Source organism: Pygoscelis adeliae, unplaced genomic scaffold (genome assembly GCF_000699105.1).
Source record: "Pygoscelis adeliae isolate BGI_AS28 unplaced genomic scaffold, ASM69910v1 Scaffold63, whole genome shotgun sequence".
Taxonomy (NCBI): domain Eukaryota; kingdom Metazoa; phylum Chordata; class Aves; order Sphenisciformes; family Spheniscidae; genus Pygoscelis; species Pygoscelis adeliae.
In genome coordinates, this window is record NW_008824414.1 from 1,297,418 (window position 1) to 1,315,540 (window position 18,123).

An 18,123-nucleotide genomic window follows, 5' to 3' on the forward strand; every position below is an offset into this window, starting at 1 on the left:
GCCAGGCAGCTTTCCAGCCACTCTTCCCCAAGCCTGTAGCGCTGCATGGGGTTGTTGTGGCCAAAGTGCAGGACCCGGCACTTGGCCTTGTTGAATCTCATACAGTTGGCCTCGGCCCATCGATCCAGCCTGTCCAGGTCCCTCTGCAGAGCCTTCCTACCCTCGAGCAGATCAACACTGCCGCCCAACTTGGTGTCGTCTGCAAACTTACTGAGGGTGCACTCGATCCCCTCATCCAGATCATTGATAAAGATATTGAACAAGACCGGCCCCAAAACTGAGCCCTGGGGAATACCACTTATGACCAGCTGCCAACTGGATTTAACTCCATTCACCAAAACTCTTTGGGCCCAGCCATCCAGCCAGTTTTTAACCCAGCAAAGAGTACGCCCGTCCAAGCCATGAGCAGCCAGTTTCTCCAGAAAAATGCTGTGGGAAACGGTGTCAAAGGCTTTACTAAAGTCCAGATAAACAACATCCACAGCCTTTCCCTCATCCTCTAAGCAGGTCACCTTGTCATAGAAGGAGATCAGGTTGGTCAGTGAGGTTAGTCAATAGCAGATGAGTGCTTGCTGTTGAGTTCCCCTTGACCCAGCATTTTGAGGCCTCTCTGAACATGTTCGCTCCTTCCCAGCCGATGCACCGTAGTGCTCTGGCCCTGGGTCCTTCCCCTTTCTTTCTCCTTGCCGTGTCCTCTCCTCGTCCGCTCCTGTCCCCTTCCCTCGCATGCAGCGCTGGAGGTCCCGTGGGCAGCTGGCACTGAGCAGCATCTCATTGCAGCGGGTTTGGGCAAGTGTGAAATGTTCCCCGTTTCCAGAGAGATCGCGATACACCTGCTTCTGCGTGGCAGAATTGAGCATGTGTGCATCTTCCAGGGAGGAAGGAAGAGTGAAAGCAGAAGAAATTTCTTCCTACTGCATTATATCCAGATGATACATGCATTGGGACCAAGTAAACCTATAATTAACACCTCTCCTTTTCCTCTTTTCTCCCCCCTCTCATCACCTGCAGGGGTTTCTGCTATTTTAACTCTGTGGCAATCGCAGCCAAGCTGCTCCAGCAAAGACTGAACGTTAGCAAAATCCTTATAGTGGACTGGGTGAGTAAATGCTGGTTCTTATCCTTCAGGAGAGCAGTTGGAAATTTATATGTTTGTTTTTTTTTTTTTCTTGCAAGGGCAACCCTGGCTTTGTAAGTCAGTGAAAAAAATGTTGCCTGTGGTCTGCAAGCCAAAATTTGTTTTTTAAAGTTTTTGGTTTTGTTTTTTTAATTAAAGTGTTTTTAATAAAAGAAATATTTCTTAAAGGGTCCATAGTTTTCAGAATAAAATTGTAATTAAGAAGTAGTTGCTTTCTAAAACAAGCCCATAACACAGTCTCAAGGATGAGTAACTGCAAACCGTGCTGAATTTTGGGGTTTATTTTCCTGAAGGTTTTTGACCTTAAGTGTTACAATCCATCCTAGCTTTCTTTTCAAGAGGTGAGGACCGGTTACTGAGAGGGACGGGCCGTCTGGCACGACTTGACCGTCAGTCTGGATGGTCTCAATGTCCTGCCTCTGGGCCAGCGCAGCCTCCGTGCAAGTGGGCAGGCAGTCAAAAGCGATCTCTAAATTGGAACAAGACAGTGAAATACTCTGCAGACAGTGCAGTGGATTTGTGAAAGAGCTTGTTCAAGATTTTACTATGGCGATGTACAGATTTAAAAATGTGCCTGATTGATTTTTATAGATTTAAAAATGTATTTATGTGGCTGTGAAGGCATTTGAGTTGCTGGGTATTGGCCAAGAGTTTTGATTAGATTGCCACAAATCTCCCATGGGCTAGACCCACAAGTTAAAATGGATGTATTTGTCTTTTTGACCTACTGGATGGACATCCTTTTCCTCACTTCCCACCAACTGTTTTTCATGTCAGAAAGGGGCATTTTGAATACCCGTCCTGTGTTTCTGCACCAAGTAGCAATGCAATAGGGGATCCGGGTAATGTGTTTGTGTCGTTTAACCTTGTTGGGTCCAACACAACTTTGCTGGGCACTTGTATCAGTGGTCACCCCACAGACTGATTAAAGATGCAAATTTGGGGTAACTAATATAGTCTCTCCATCCCCCGAGACTGGGTATGAATCCAGTTCTCTCCGTCCAAGTAAATTGATCCTATCCTCAGTTTTGATACAGGCTTGAGATTGTCTTTACCCCCATTTATCCCGTGTGTTAAACAAGGAGTGTAACCTGAAGCCAGCTGTGCAAAGCAGGTTACTCTCATTTGTGATAAACTGCTTCAGCTAGATCAGAGAAGTGCAGAAAAAGCAGCACAACAGCAAAGAAAACGCCTCCAAATCCCAAGTTGATGGCTTTAGTCTGTGTTTTTACTAAGGTACTAACCTCCCTCATATAATGCAATCTCTGTCCCCGAAGGATGTTCACCACGGGAATGGTACTCAGCAAGCTTTCTACAATGATCCTAATGTTCTTTATATTTCGCTACATCGCTATGATGATGGGAACTTCTTTCCAGGCAGTGGTGCTCCCGACGAGGTAAGAGCATGGATTGGCATAGCATCTGTCTGTGTCTGACAGGACCTGCTTGGGGCTGTGATTCAGGTGCCCCAAAATCTCGGGGAGCCTCTGCCAGGCAAGGCTTGGAGAGAAGCTCCTGCCACAGCTCCCACGCTCATGCTTGTTAGTGCCCCTTTGGGAACGTGCCACCTGGGTTTGTGCGCTTGGTGCCTTCTCATCCAAGTCCTAACAGCCGTGGGCATTGTGTCCTGCCCCACAAGCTGGCAGGAAAGCACGCATCTTGGCTAATGAGCAAAAAATGAATCAATGCAATTAGGCTTTCCAGCCCTTATGGGAGAACCTGTTCCAGAGGAGCCCTTTGCCAGCTGTCCCAGCACTCCGTGTACTTTTCAAGATTTCCCCCTTACAGGTGTAAGTTGTTTCTTAGATGCAGGAGGAACAGGTTGTCCATGGCTGTGCCACCAGCGCTTGGGTTCCGTGGCACAGCCTTGGAGTCCATCCATCCCCCCCTTCTCCTGGCGCTGCCGAGGCATCGCTCACCACCACTGCTGCGTTCACATTGCATGGCCCCAGCAGTGGGATTTGAGCATCAGTCACTGATGCTGCTGGATCATATCTACTGGTTCCTGGTGGTGGCCTCAGAGCCTCCTGCAGAAGGGCCAGGCCAATGGAGGTGGGAGCCCTTTCTCCCTAAACTCTGGATGGATGCTCCTACATCCATTGCATCCTTCCTTTCCCTCTAGGTTGGCAGGAAATACTGTCTTTCCAGGGTGATTTATCAAAGGGAAATTATATTAAATACTTAGCTTTGTGTACTCTTGAGGCACTCCAGATTACATCTGAAATCTCCTAGAGTTCTTACACTGTCAATTTTACATTTTCCTGTTCATCAAACATCAATGTTGCCATTTCAGTTTCTAAAGAAACTTAAATGTAACGCGATACTGCTTCGTTGCTCTGTTTGTGCGCTACTATTGTAGTGAATAAACTGTAGCCCTTTGCATCAGGCTTAATTTCTGTTTCAGGATATGCAAAGGTCTCAGACCTACTTTTTTGCTGACCTTTTAATAATCTAGTTATCTGGTTTACAAAATATCAAGTATTCTAAGGAAACACTAGACTATACCATCCACTAGACTTACTATTCACTTACTATAAATGGTATTTACCATTTATAGTAATTTTTAGATGTGTCATTCCAGACCGAATAAAACAAAGAATACAAAATAAATTCAATTAAAGCCACAGATGGAAAAATAACCCACTGTGGATGGATGAACCCGCTGTGTTTTTCTACCAGCAGTATTTGCACCAATACAAGGAAGAATGTACAATAAAAGCCCCGCAGCTTTATCTAGCCTGAATTATCTGGCTGTGTATTGTATAATGCATTAATTTTCAAATTTTTCTTTTCATATGCAGAGACCTAAAAAAAAAAAACCATAAAAAACACTCTGTGTAAGAGCTCAGAGCCCTGTGCAGAGCTGCAGCAACCGGTGGCAGCAGATACTGCCCGGTGCCCTTGCTGTCCCCAGGGACCAGCAGCCCGTGCTCACGGCCACCGCGCTCAGGCAGCTACGAGGTCCCTGCTTGACGAAGGGACTGAATGCAGGCTTTTGGATTTTGATATGGATGGTGAAGGCATGGCCTTGCTTCTTGGCAAGCGAATTACTGGAAACCCCTGGTTTATTTTTCCATTTTCCCCTTTCTCAGGTATTTGCATGCAGTCAGTGCAGATGGAGTCGTTTGCAGTACATGCAAGGATGGGGATGTGCTTACCACCCACGTGTCCCTCAAGCAGCGAAAATCTCTTCTCTGTGAATCATATTTTTCCCCAGCAGAGGGGGAGCTCGCTCTGATTAAAACTGTGGGGTTTTTTCCCCCAGTTGCAACTGTAATGAAATATAAAGTATGCTTCTGAATAAAGCTGAAAATTAATTAAGGAAAGGTATTGCATGTAACACACTCTCCTGCAAAAGAGGAGGAGGATCTAGTTGATGATGAGGTGTTTTTTGGGTGAGCAGCAGTCAAATACCACTGGTCCACAGCTCCCATAAAGATCAGAGGATGGAGGAGCTTTATTTTCACTCTTGTTTTGGGGACCAGATCGCTTTAGAGGGAAAAATTAATCTCACTAGCACCAAGCTATTGAGTCAAAATCCATATTCAACTGGAAGAATATTAAGACGGCAGAGATGTGTTGCCAGAGTTCGCTGTTTCTGTATGTGTAATTAAGAGTACCATCTCCCTTTTTCAGGTTGGCACAGGAGCAGGAGTTGGTTTCAATGTTAACATGGCCTTTACTGGTGGCCTTGACCCACCGATGGGAGACACAGAATACTTAACTGCTTTCAGGTAATACTGAAGTTTTCCTCTTACAAACATATTTTTTACCTAAACTGGGTTTCATTTTCCTCGTGCAGTCCTCCTTAATCTTGAGTTTCTCTCTTGCTAAACAGAAACACAAGATTTACATCTAGTCGCAGTTACTTTTTCAATACCATAATAAAAATACAGCTGAATTAAGTAAATAGGGTGTTTCTGGCCATAAGAACTGTGCCTGTGATATTAGGGGATTGACAATACTCGCTGCTCAGCACTGATTGATACATGAATGTAAAATGTCAACTGATATGAATAAGCTCTTCTGTTTTTGGCTTAAAGTCTTTTACCTCTTTGGGGTGAGTATTTCTATGAGTAAACCCACCTGGATGGGGAGGGGAACCCAGAAAAACTTTTTAACAAGTCATCATGAGTTGAAATTTGGGAGTGCAGCTGCCCCAAGGCTTGAGACATCATTACCGCGCTGCAGACGATGGTACCCGACTTCTGGGTGAGTTGGCCATGCAGTCCCTCCCCTGCAAGAGCTCTGCTCACGACTCACACCACAGCTCACTCCCAAGTGTACCTAGCAAAGGGACATGGGCTTGTTTTGATAAGCTTTAGATTTTATTATTACCCACCCAAGATATCGAATATGCCTGTTCCAACCAACTGGAAATTGAAACGACTGAACTGAAACTGTTCTTACTGGGTTCTGGTTTCTCCTCAGAAGCAGCATGTTGTGTGTTATGAATAAAAATACAACCATCTTTTAAATAAGTGTTACTCATCACTCACTGTCAGAGTGTGAATGAAGGTAAGCAAAGCTGTGGAGTTGAATTAATGTGTTGCTGGGATATCCTCTTTGATTAGCAGTAATAGTAAAGCCAGATATAAACCACTGTGCTGGATTGTACAAGCACATTCAAGCGTGCTCCACCAAACTGGCATCATTTGAGTCTCCAAATGGAGCAGGGGATGAAGCCACTTGTTGACTCACTTGTTCATGTCCTGCTGGTCTTATTGTCCTGCTCACAGAAGCATATGATACCTGAGGATCACAGGGAGGTATCTGCAGGGAATCGTTTGATCTGATCCTTACTTTCCTCCTCATATCAGCAACATCAGAAGAGGTGCATGAAGCAAAACACACGTTAGCTGATCTACGGTCATGCGCACACAGGTTGTGGTCTCTCTGAGCAGTGTCGCTACAGGAGCACTGCAACAGTACGGGTTGAAGATCATCTTGCTGCTCTGAGCAGCTAATGGACAAAATACCTCAATAGGGCGATTGTACATCATTGGCGCTTTGGGGACTTGCTGCAAGCCTGGAGTGATGCATTTGCCTCCCAGAGCTGCAGAGAATGGGAAAAGTATGGAAGCAGCAGAATAACAAGATGAAACGAAGGTGGATCTCTGGGTAGAGGAGAACTTGTAAGTAATGCAATAGTGAATAGAGGCCAGTGGGAGACCACACTTTCCTTTCTGATACTCTTTCCAGGAGAATGAATATAATTCTCTGACCTGCCGGATATATAGGCTTTATTTTTCTTAGAGACTGTCCTGTTCCACCCCCTGCCTCCCCCATGCTGTCGGGGGGGGATGCCTCTCCAACTGGCATCTTTTTTAACAATTATGGGTTGAAGTGGTTTTCTGTCCTCAAACCAGATTTAGTGCACTTCTGGCAACCACCCCGCATAAATTCAGGGAGACACACACTTGCCAAAACATGGGATGTGAATTTCTGGCAACAGGCACATGGAATATCACCTTCATAGAATAGCATTAAATCTGGGAGCATTATTTTCTGTTCTTCCCTGAGCACATATTTGTATTCCATTACACTGAGCAAAAAGAGCTTTTACTCTTCAGCCTGCCATTAAAAAGCCTTCAAAGAATGTATGCAATTTAAAATAACATCTAGTCAAATAACTGTCATTTATCTCGATGTTTTATTCCTGTTACAGGAAAGCAGCACTTTTGTCCAAAGTGGAAGTCTGTTTATCCCAGCAGTCAACAAGACTGATCTCTTCATTATAAAGAGAAACCGGTAGCTCACGATGGAGTGACATGCTCGCTATTAAATATTAATTGAGTTTCAAGGCTCCTGGAAAATTGCTCAGTCTGCACAGTAAGACCTTTGCCAGCATTCCTTAATAGGCATTGGTGTCTTTTTGCCCAGAGACTGCACCTATTTGGGGAAGATATTCTGGAGCTAGTCACAGTCCTTATTTTGCCAGGGTTTTGGGAAGTTGTGACTCATCCTCCTAGGTAGCACCTCCCGTAGTCTGCCCCATGTGCACACCTTCAGTCAATAAGTTAAATTGGAACCTTTTTTTTAATCTTATGCCAAGTTTGGTCATGATAATACATTATCAAGTGACCTTTTTAAATCTTAACCAGCTTCTTTGAAAAACAGTTTTTTCCCCCCTGAATCTTTCTATTGATTTTAATGTAAAATAACGCTTTGAAGTTTGCAATTTATAGTCCCCCGAGAGTTAGAAAGTGAAGGGAATGGGTCATATATCCTTTTTTTTTTTTTTCTTCTTTTCTTGCGCTAGCCCCTTGAGACAATGCATGCCTTCAAGGCAGCACCTTGTTATTCCACCCCATCGAATGCCACGTTGCATTTGCTGGGGATCAAACCTAAGATGAAGAAAAGATAAGAAAATTGGCCATAATGAACTCCAGAAGCAGCAGGCATTTTCACCATGAACTTGGAAACTCACAGTGGAGAACTGAGCTTTAATTCAAACCAGTCCAAATGCCAAACTGTGAGGCTTTGAAGTCTGTAGAGGAATCAGTGGAAATCCTTTGAGCTAGGCAAAGATACTGATATACTTTTTTTTTTTTTTTTTTTTTTTTAAAGCCTTAACTCTTCACATGCTTCTCTGCTTTTAGGGAAGAAAGCCCTCTTTCTATGTAAAACAAGAAGAGGAAAAATAGGCAACATGCTTTTTTTTTTTTTTATTCTGTTTCAGGATGAGCTGGTGTATGGATTTGATAAAAGCGTGTGCTCTAATGAAATAATAACTGAGATAATTGTCCTCATAAATTAGTCTACTGATGAGTGAATAAATAAATCCTGATGAAACCTATCATCCCTGCACTGAAAACCTGTTTCAGTGTTGTTTTACTCTTTCCGAAGAAAAGACGGTAACTTGCATTAATGATTTTTCTACTGAACATTTCTTCTACGAATACTGGCTTCCCCCTGCTTGCACCGCAGTGTTGGGTTGGACAGGATAGCCTGACGTCTTCATGTTTATTACTACCACTGAGCCATTTCAAAAGTGAGAACAAGAGTTAAAAAAGCAAAGCAGAGAGCAGCCTTGCTGTGCACTTTGTCGCTTATTGTCTTCATAACCGAGGGCTGAAATCACCAGCTGCCCCATCTCGAGGTTGGGGTGATATCATGATTGCTGTATTTGGCGGGGGGGGAGCAGGGTGGAGTCACCCCAGTCACTAATAAGATGTGCAGAAGGGGTCTGGGGAGTTTGCTGCGAGCTTGGCGCTCCTCCACCCCATCGTAGCGGCGGCTCTGCCTGCGCGAGACAGCATGACATTATAATTTAGCTGACCGTTCGCTGGGCAAAGGTCCCATGGCTGAACTCACTGCCAAAGTATGTGGGCAATACAGATTTCACAGATTAGGCAGAAATGTATTAAACTCTAATGCGAAAAATGCAGGGCATATAATTTTAAAAGTCCTTAACTCATCAAAATGTTATTGGTATTCATTGCTGTTATTCCGTAGTTATAGAAACAAACAGTTGTAAAATTTGGGTTGTTTTTTTTTTTTATCATCAGAGTCCGTTGTTTCCTAACTTGTTATACAAGCAGAAGTCATGTTTGCTTCTATAAATCCTCATAATGTTTTCAAAAGCAGAGTGTGTGAACCCAGCTAAGAGACCTGCAGAAAAAATGCGAAGACTGCGGCTAGTTCCTTATTATACGAGAACAGCAGTTACCTAGTGAAATTAAAGTGTATTATCCAGAGGAGTTTTCCTCTGAATTTACTGTAAGAAAGTTTTCCTGATTATTCTAGCAGTTGTGTTGTCTCATACAATTTTTTTCCCCTACCCTGAGGTCTCCTCCACAATTATAATTCCATATACAGCTTGATTCCATGTTAGTTTTATTTTTATTTAAAACACCTAAACCAGAAGCAAAAGCCAGGACTGTACTTGAAAGGTCCCTCCTCCTGCCTTCTGCCTTTCTCGGAAAGCGTTAAATGAGTTCAGGAGCCAATTTGGGGGGGGGGATTTTGTTTTTTCCTTCGATCCATAAACCATTTCGGGAGTGAGTAAGAGAGAGGGGGGGGGAAGATGATGATGTTTTGCCTGGAACGGTTGTTTCTGTATTTTAGATTTCATGCTCTCCTGACGCTGATTTCGTCCCCAAACTCCTAATCCCTTTTGACATAGTAAATGACCGTGGAGATGGCTGCTTGGAGAAACAAAGACTGGAGTCTTCAGGAGGCTGATTAGCCTTAGGAGCAGTGGATAACGTTTTTACGTATATATATAAAGTTTATACATATATATATATGGCCAACAGTGGGAAAAGGATCCTCTGAAAAAAGTGCTCAGCCTTCTAAGTTTCACCAATTCGCTCGCTGCAATTGAGCATTTAAAAAAAAAATCCTCTGTAGGATTATTTAGTTTGCCTGTCATTTATTAGGCGTTTAAATGGTGAATTGGCTAGTAACAGACTAAAAATTATTCAGCCTTCTGGAAAATAGATTGTATTTTTAATATATAAAATTGTATTTTTTTTTCCCCAAAATGATTGCAGAACATGATCATTAGTTTTTACTGTTTGCAGTCATCAATATTGACTAATGCATAGCTGTTCAGCTTAGCTGTAATCAGAGTCAAATGAAAGCATTTACTTTATTTTAAAGCAAGCAAAACAACCCTCTAAAATTTAGGAAATTTAAAGGTAACCCTTGTATTTTAAAAAATTCTACATGGCTTGAATGATTCATTCAGTCAGTCAGTCTTACGAACCCTTTCAGTCCTCAGTGAATAACTCTACAGCCACCTTAGCCATTAGTTAAAAGACCCAGTTCCAGACAAAACTGCTCACCTTGATAGTAATTTAAATTTCTGGCTTTTTTTATAGTATCATCACCAGGGCAAAGCCATAGGTTTGTCTGCAGTTTAATTGTTGCTTTCTCTTGGGGGCTTAGCTTTACTGTGATGGATCTGAGCGAAGAGGCTGTTTTCATCTGTGCACAAGAAAAATTAAAAACCAAAAGACTAGGTTAGTTGTGCCTGAAACGCTGCCCACAGATGAAATCTCAGAAATACATTGTTTGAAAGTGGTTCGTTTGTGTGTGTCTTAAACTTTCATGTGAGCTTTTTTTTTTTTTCTTTCCCTTACAATTAAAAAGGGAAAAAGGAGGGAGGGAGTGCTGAGAGGCAGGAGAGCTTTGGCCCTCCTGGGTCAAGTTTTATGGCCAAAGATATAGCTACTTATGTATGTGGTGAGCATCAAATAGAGCTGGGTCTGCGGCTTTGGAGCACTGGTGGAATTAGGAGAAAGTCAGAAGAAAGAGCAGCCCAGGAGAGTTTGGGTAGGAGTCATGGGCGAAGGAAAGGGTTCAAGTTTGGATTTGAGAGTGCTCCTGAGTTTGGATGGGTTTGTGATGGTCAAGGTACTGAAAGCATCATTAGCTTATTTATTCTGACACCCTGTCATCTTGCACTTCTCCTCTGGCTGACCCTGAACACACACGGCTCCTGGGCAGCCTGTCGGGGACGGGCATGCAGCACCCATCCCATGGGCACAGACTGTTTGTCTGTCCTCCTGGCTCCTTTTGGATGGGGGAGCCAGGGGGCCTGCGGCATGTGTTTCTTAAAACTCTGAGAGACCTGATAAAAATCTACTGTGCATACAGAGCACCACTAATAATTGCTCAAAGATGAAGATACTTGCAGGGGTAACCAGTTGCGGCCATGTGGAAAACTCTGGACATCCTCAAAACAGCTTCTTCTAACTATCGTCAAATACCGATTGATTTACTTATAACCAGCAACCGCTGCTTTTTCTCTGCTAAAATTTATACAGACAGGGTTCACAGTTAACTCTCAGTGCTGCCTGTGTGTTGGCTGTGCCACTAGAGGGTATCTTCGAACCGCTGTCACTGTGCGGGGACCTTAGCTGAGCATCACCAGCACTATCGCGTTGCTTGCCGGCTGTCCCTGTTCCTCGGGTGCATTTGTGCTTGGGCATCAGCCAGATGAGCTGTCCCACGGCCAACAAAACATTACCAATTCGGGGTTCCATGGGTTGCTTGGTGCTGACAGACCATGCACACAGCTTGGGGGTGCAGGTTTGGGCTTGCTTTGCGACTGGCTTAGGGTGATCCCGCATGTCAGTTGAGGTACTGGCAGCTCCCATGGTATAACCTGGGGGGGGGGGTGATTTTAGCAGTTTTTCTTCGGTTAGAAATTAAAGAGCTCAGCAGTACTTCAAAGCTCAGGGAAAAAAAACAAAACTCTGTCATATGCACTTGCTTCAAAACTGCTGCTTTAGTCCTTTGTGAAGGAGGTGGTTTCTACTTAAAACGTCTGTGGGTTTCACTAAACAGATTTTTGTTGACTGTAAAGCCATCAGCAAAAACTGTGCCATTTTGTCTTCCTCATGTAATAATCTCCCTGAGGACAAAATGTATATGGCAATCATGTTGTTTGAGGAAAAATTTGAAATTCCTCTTTCGGATTTTGTAAGGAATTAAAAGAAAATAAGATCCTTTTTGCATAGGTTTCCATGTCTGTATGCAGAGACTGGCAGGCGGGAAGATTGCAGGAGGCTGTTAGGTTACTGTGGCAATTAGTTGGCAAAAAATTAAAGCTAGAAGGGGATTTTTTTGGGCTGCATGGTGTCTGAGTGCCTTGACCAGACCTGTGATGTGCCCGGTGTCCCTGCCTGCCTGCTCAGTGTTGGCAACGGAAACTACTTGATGGGTTTGACCAACACTGAAAGTATCTTATTACGTTGTACATGTAATTAACATCCATTAAAAATAAACTGCAGAGGGCAAAATGGCATAAGCTCAGATCGGTGTTGGGGCTAATACAAGTTGCTGACACTAGAAGGTGTCTTGTGGCTGTTTAACATCATTGTAGCAAGAGATGTGAATTTTTGTGGGTGTCTTGATAGCACCTGAGCAATCTCAGCACTAAACAGACCTTTCTGGGCTCTTTCTGGTTTTTGGAGCATCACATAACAGCTATACTCAATAAAAGTGAAGTTCTCATGTATGCAAACATATTTACAGGTTCACACTTTGGCAAATGAATAACTTCAATTCATGCTTTAGAAAGTTAACCTTGCCAGTAGCTGTTCCTAGGATGGGGAAACGGGGAAATACTGTCATGTTCAGTACCAGCAAGGGACGGCGCTGGTCAGATTGCCCTAGGGATACATCCAAGATTCAGTGGGTACGTTTATTATGGAAAAAAGAACATAATTTGGAAAATATTACTCTATATAAAGGGCAATCCTCTGTGCACATCCTTGCTTTTCTACCATTAAACTGCAGTTATCGGTGCTCGATCAAAAAATTCAAAACAATTTTCAAGCCTATGAACATGGGTACCATGGCGTGAACTGAAGACACAAGAAGGTGTTCATCCAAGAGTGCTTGCAACAGGCTTTCTCAATCAGAAGAGATTGTGGGTGTCTGCATAGTGTTTATTAAGAAGCTTCTTTGCTTTGACTTTTTTCCTTGCTGTAATTTCAGTTCTGCAGTGTTTGTGCTGGAGCTGTTAGACGAAGAAGCAGCTACTTGCTCTTTGCTCAACTTTCCGGTTTTGCTTAATTGGCATCTTGATGTGGGAAATGGGGTGTTTGCAACCTTGTGTAGGTTTTGAACAGAGATTGAATAGATTGAAGAGAGAAACCGGAGGGAAAAGGCCTTTTGCTGAGAAATCACAGACAGAGACTTCTTGTTTCATTTAAATACCAACCTTAACAGACAATAGCTTATGGATGCTAAGCAATTCAGTCCATTTTTTTTAGTGAACAAAATGTCAGAGGATCGGGAGCTGGAGTTTGGAGAGGTGTATTTGGGTGGGATATTAGCATATTAAAACTTTTTGCCCCGTGTGACATCCAGCCTTTCATGATGGTAAATGGGAAGTGCAGCAAGGAAAAAATAAACAGCTTTGCAGATTCTGCGAAGTCTAAAGGAGATATTTAGAAGGAGAACATGGAAACAAGTGCCACAAAATGAGGTTGCTGTTGGACAGGTTTTCCAGGTGGATTTGCAGCCTGTGCCAGATGCCCTGTTATTTCCTCCTTATCCCCTCAGTGCCCTGTATGTAAAGCAAGATAGGATCACAAATGGGAGAAACAACATATAGCAACTTACTTCCCTGGTCAAGACTTGAGGCTGTTGATGAAGGAATTAATAGACCTCACTGAAAAAACCAACATGAGATGTACTGTGTGGTGGGGCAAGGTGATCTACCAGCCAGGCTCACACCTTGTAAGAAAATAGAAGAAGGGCTTTGCTACTGTGGAATAATAGTACAAGGTTTTATAACGGGTTTGTTCAAGATGGTTTAAGTGTTCCTGCATTTGTTCAAGAGCCAAAATAACGTGTCTGCCATTGTTAATTTTTTGTTGCAGAACGGTAGTAATGCCCATTGCCAATGAATTTGCCCCAGATGTTGTGCTGGTGTCATCTGGTTTCGATGCAGTGGAAGGCCATCCCACACCTCTTGGAGGATACAATCTATCAGCAAAATGTAAGTTGTGGATTTACAAGAGCAAAGATCCAAAACTGGTGTAAATTGCTGCTGTTCTAGGGACTGAAGTACAGGTTTTACCTTTTGGGGTCTATCTTCAGATCTCTCATTTCAATGGCAAACTTTTCAGCCTTTTTCTTTGCATTTTCATGTGTTTTGTCATTGCACTGTATATATTCTGGTCTGGCCGAAGCCTTCATTTTCTTGAAGATTGCATATTTCAATTTCGAGTGCAAATAAGTTATGTAAGGAAGTTATCAATTCGTTTGTAGTCATATCTGGAAGACAGCTGCTGAATTACAGAGTTATGCTTGTTTTAATGTAAAATTGTAGAAAGAGGCAATGCCATATGTAAACAGCATACCCTGCTCTGAATGCTAGAAGTAGTTCATTTCTTCTTCCAGTGTACCTAATGAAAAATTCAAGCTGAGTATTTTTGGTCTCCACCTTTGAAGCAATTATACAGGCCCACAAGAAAATCTCTTTTGCTTCGGTTCCGTGATGTTTTGCATTGCACAGGAGATGCGCTGAAGGGTTTTTTCCCCCCTCCGCCCTTGGTTATGCTGGGTTTATCTGGCACTGTTTCATTCAAGTCAATCGAGAAGACAGTTTTTCTTGCAAAAGGATTTTATTATTATTTTTTAAGAGTTTGCTTCGGCCAGGAAACTTATTCTCTACAGTGAACTTCAGAACCTCGTAAGGTAGCTGAACCTATAAACTTTATATAAAAATAAAATGAAATAGATTTACAAGAGACGAGTTATTTAAGAGATCCAGAAACACTTTGTAATGAGAAGGTCTTGTTTACCTTCTTGTTGAGTTTCCCGTGCTCTGCTACTCTTGCAAAATGGTTATGGGCTCAGCCGTGAATCTTTTTATCTGGCTGTTAATTTGCCAATTTGCAAAGGTGCTCGCGGGGGTCACTGCAAAACAAAAAGCAGGGAGCGTGGATGGAGGGTAGAAATGCCCTGGATTTTCTTTTGTTTGGATTTTTAATTTTTTTTGGAGGGGGAAGGTTGCTTTGAGGACACGTTTTTTAAATCCTTGCAGCTTGGTTCTGTTCTGTTTAAAGAGTAGAAATGTATTGTGTGTCATATGATCAAAGTCCTGGGTGCCCCAGGAATTTTTACAGCATATTATATATGGGAAGAAATGTCTGTTAAGAACTAGATGTCAAATATCTCTGGGGCACTGCGATGCTGCTATCGCAACTGAAAGCACCGGCAGCAATTTTTACTGATTTCCCCGTCCCTGCCTCCCACCCCCATGCCTCCCCCGTGACTGCTCTGACTTTGCATCTTCCAAAGCAGGGCAAAAAGCCACCTCCTTCCACCCTCTTTTATTCCTTCCAAAGGAGATATTTGCTGCTATATATAATTCAGGGTGCTGAGGGGTGGTAGGGAGGATGGTGGTAGCTCTCACCTGGGATAAACTCCAGCAAAGCGCTTGTGGGGGAGATACGGATCCATCCCGCAGTGCACACGGCTGAGCGGGTCCAGCAGGGAACCGTGGCTGGAATTCTGCAGTGAGCGTATTAAAATCCAACCTGGCTTATATTATGCGTTGAGTCCTTTCAGATCCCTTGTGGTTTTTTAATATGATGTAATTCCTTTCTATAATTCTTTGATCCTTTGCCAGGAGCCTGATTCCAGCCTCAACCTTTGCCCTTCTCCTGCATTTCCTCTTTTCCCTCGTTACAGGCTTTGGGTACCTGACGAAGCAGCTGATGGGCCTGGCCGGGGGTCGCGTCGTCCTGGCCCTCGAAGGAGGCCATGACCTGACTGCCATTTGTGATGCCTCAGAAGCGTGTGTTTCTGCTTTGCTGGGAAATGAGGTACAGAGACAGGCAAAACTAGGGGCCGCAACCTCCACTCCCTCATCTTGTGGAGTTGTCCAGTCATGGGGCTGAAATTGGGCTTCTCATCCTCCAAAATGCCAGTCAATCCAGCAAATTTTTGTTGTTGTTTTGGGTCCTTTTGACACACGTTGATTTAAAGAGTGCATGCTTTATTTGTTTAAAAACTACCTGTGTTTGGCAGTCTGTATTATAAGCATTGAAATAGCTAGGAATTGAATTTGGGTTTATTCTTTATCCAAATAGTTTGCTTTGTGCTCTTTGGAAAACAACCAATTAGTTTAATTTCTTCCTGAAGTCGTTGACCAAGCCTTTCCTTCTCTTTGCAGACCCCCTCTCTAGTACTGCAGCCTGTACCTGCTGTGTTGGGCAGCTTGCTTGACGTTGTTTTCAGTTGTATGTTTTCCTTGACATTATATTTACTACCTTCTGCAAATTGCTGTGTCACAGAAGTTGGCTGGAAAGGCCAGGGTGTTTGATTGCAAGATAAGAGCAAGACAGAGATGTACACCAAGGAAATCTAGTTTTTGGTTTCCAGGGAGGTCAGGGTATTTTCCTACAGAGGCAGATAACTTTTCTGCCTTCCCGCCCCCCCCTTTTAGTGTCAGTGGGATTAAGGAAGAAATGATTCAGATTTCCCATGCCCATCCTCCTTGATGCAGCCTGGCTATCAGCATCCGCTGTGGCTAGCACCAAATGAGCAACTCACGCCTACATTTCTTCCAATGTGGTTGATAATTAAAAAGTTTGAAGTGGTGGCTCGGGGAGTTCAGGGTCGTGTACTGCAGAAATATGGCAGCAAGGAAATACAGAAATTGGTTATCGGCAGTGAAATCCCATACTGGAGCTCTTGTGCATCTGCTATGTCTGTACCTTTGCATACACTTCTGTTCAAGAAGCATATCTCTATATAATTTGTGGGCTTTTGAGTATGAGTAACTGGTTAGTTTGGGTCAAACCTTCCTCCTTCTGGTTTATTGGTATTTTTTGGACACCTCTTCTCCACATACAGTCCAAATGGTTGAGTCTTGGATGGGCACTGTATACTGCAAAAGTACCTTGCATCAATTTTTCACCTCTCTCAGAGAAGCAGGTGCTTGCTCAACCTGCAGCCCTGGGCACGATCTCCACTCAGTATCTGCTACGGGTGTCCTGGTATAGCAGGGGCTCTGGAGCTGTTCAGAGCAATCATTGAGGACTGATAGCACAAATTAAAACAACAACGTAGTGTGGTTCCTTAGGCTACATATAGCTAAAAGTTTCAGCCTTGGGGGAAAGCAACCACACTGATTTGAAGTTGGGAGTGGCTGTGAAACCTCGGGCAGCACTAATGGATTGGCTAGTGTGTTTGAATTATTTTAGGCTGCCTCTTTAAGAGATTGTCCTCAGTACCTTGTGGAAATGAGCAAATATTGAAAGGCTAGAGTAACAGGACATGAGGAGGCTCCTGAGATGACCTCTGGTAGAGCAGAATTCTGAAGGCAGTGGTCTCTTCCACAAAGCAGGAAACCTGCCTGCCTGTCAAATGGTGAAGGAAGGAGGTTCCTCCTAAAGCTTTCACCTGCCGTGGAGAGCACAACCAGCATCTCTCATCACCACCCTTTGCTGAAGAACCCCTTGGTGCAGGAGCTGAGCGAGGACGTGTGGTCAACATCTGAAGGTGCAGCACCGCAGAGAGGAGGAGCCAATCAGTATTTCAGCTCTGGGTCTGCCTCCATTGGGAGCTGACTTCTGGGGATGGTGGTGAGCCACCATGAGCAGACTCACTCTGACTCACAGCTGCAGTTCAGTGACCATCAGCCTTTCTCAGGTCTGGGTAGTTGGAGTAGGGAGCTTGAATCTGCATCGAGGTGCATATCACCTATGTTTGCTGATTCTTCCAGCTTTTTGTAGAAGTGCTCTGTCTTGCAGTATCCACGCTCCACATGAAGGATGCCAGTGCAAGAGATAAAACAGCTGGGATTCATCAAAAGCATCTGTTTCAATAATCCAGCATCCCATCTCTGAGCATCCACTCCTTGTGCTTGGCCAGGCAGTTCTGATAAGGCTCTCAGCATGGGTAACTGATCCAGCATGCCAGGGTGTGCTCAGCCCTCGGGACAGTTGAAAACTCGGGAGACAGCTGCTACATCTGCATGGAAGCAATGGATTTTTATTGCAGCATCCATCTGTCTTAAGCTGACAGCTGATGGCATTGTTGTCACCACAGACAATTCATCTAGCTCCATCCACCTTTGAGTGTAGTCGGCTCTGATGGCAGGATGCACTTTGAAGGGGAGACAGGGGAAATGACACGTGAAGGATGTCATTCCTCTTGCTTAACGTGCTTCTATAATGCAGGAGGGTGGCTGCAATGTGGTGTGAGGATCTGCGTGCAATAAATAACCACTTGATCTGAGCCACGAATGTGTTTGGAAGTGTGAGGCTTTGGGGAGATTTTAGCACTCACGGTAGCTTGGGTGTTGTCAATTGCCTAACTGGTTTCATTTAGAAGAGTGAATATTGATCCTTAAAGCTAAAAAAAGTTTGTTTTTTTTAATCACTGAATCAGGACAGAACAGAATCCTGGTTAACGGGGGAGGTCCCGGACGACTGGAGGCTGGCCAATGTGATGCCCATCTACAAGAAGGGCCGGAAGGAGGATCCGGGGAACTACAGGCCTGTCAG

At 43.8% G+C, this 18,123-nt stretch overlaps 1 protein-coding gene across 1 annotated transcript in view; it reads left to right on the forward strand.

Moving 5' to 3' along the window:
- Positions 1-18,123, forward strand: part of HDAC4 (histone deacetylase 4) — a 235,465-nt gene that overhangs the window by 208,273 nt on the left and 9,069 nt on the right. The window contains exons 20-24 of the mRNA XM_009320769.1: positions 1,012-1,099; positions 2,416-2,535; positions 4,775-4,872; positions 13,483-13,601; positions 15,302-15,435. Coding sequence (XP_009319044.1) covers positions 1,012-1,099; positions 2,416-2,535; positions 4,775-4,872; positions 13,483-13,601; positions 15,302-15,435 — 559 coding nt within the window. The remainder of the gene's footprint in view (positions 1-1,011; positions 1,100-2,415; positions 2,536-4,774; positions 4,873-13,482; positions 13,602-15,301; positions 15,436-18,123) is intronic.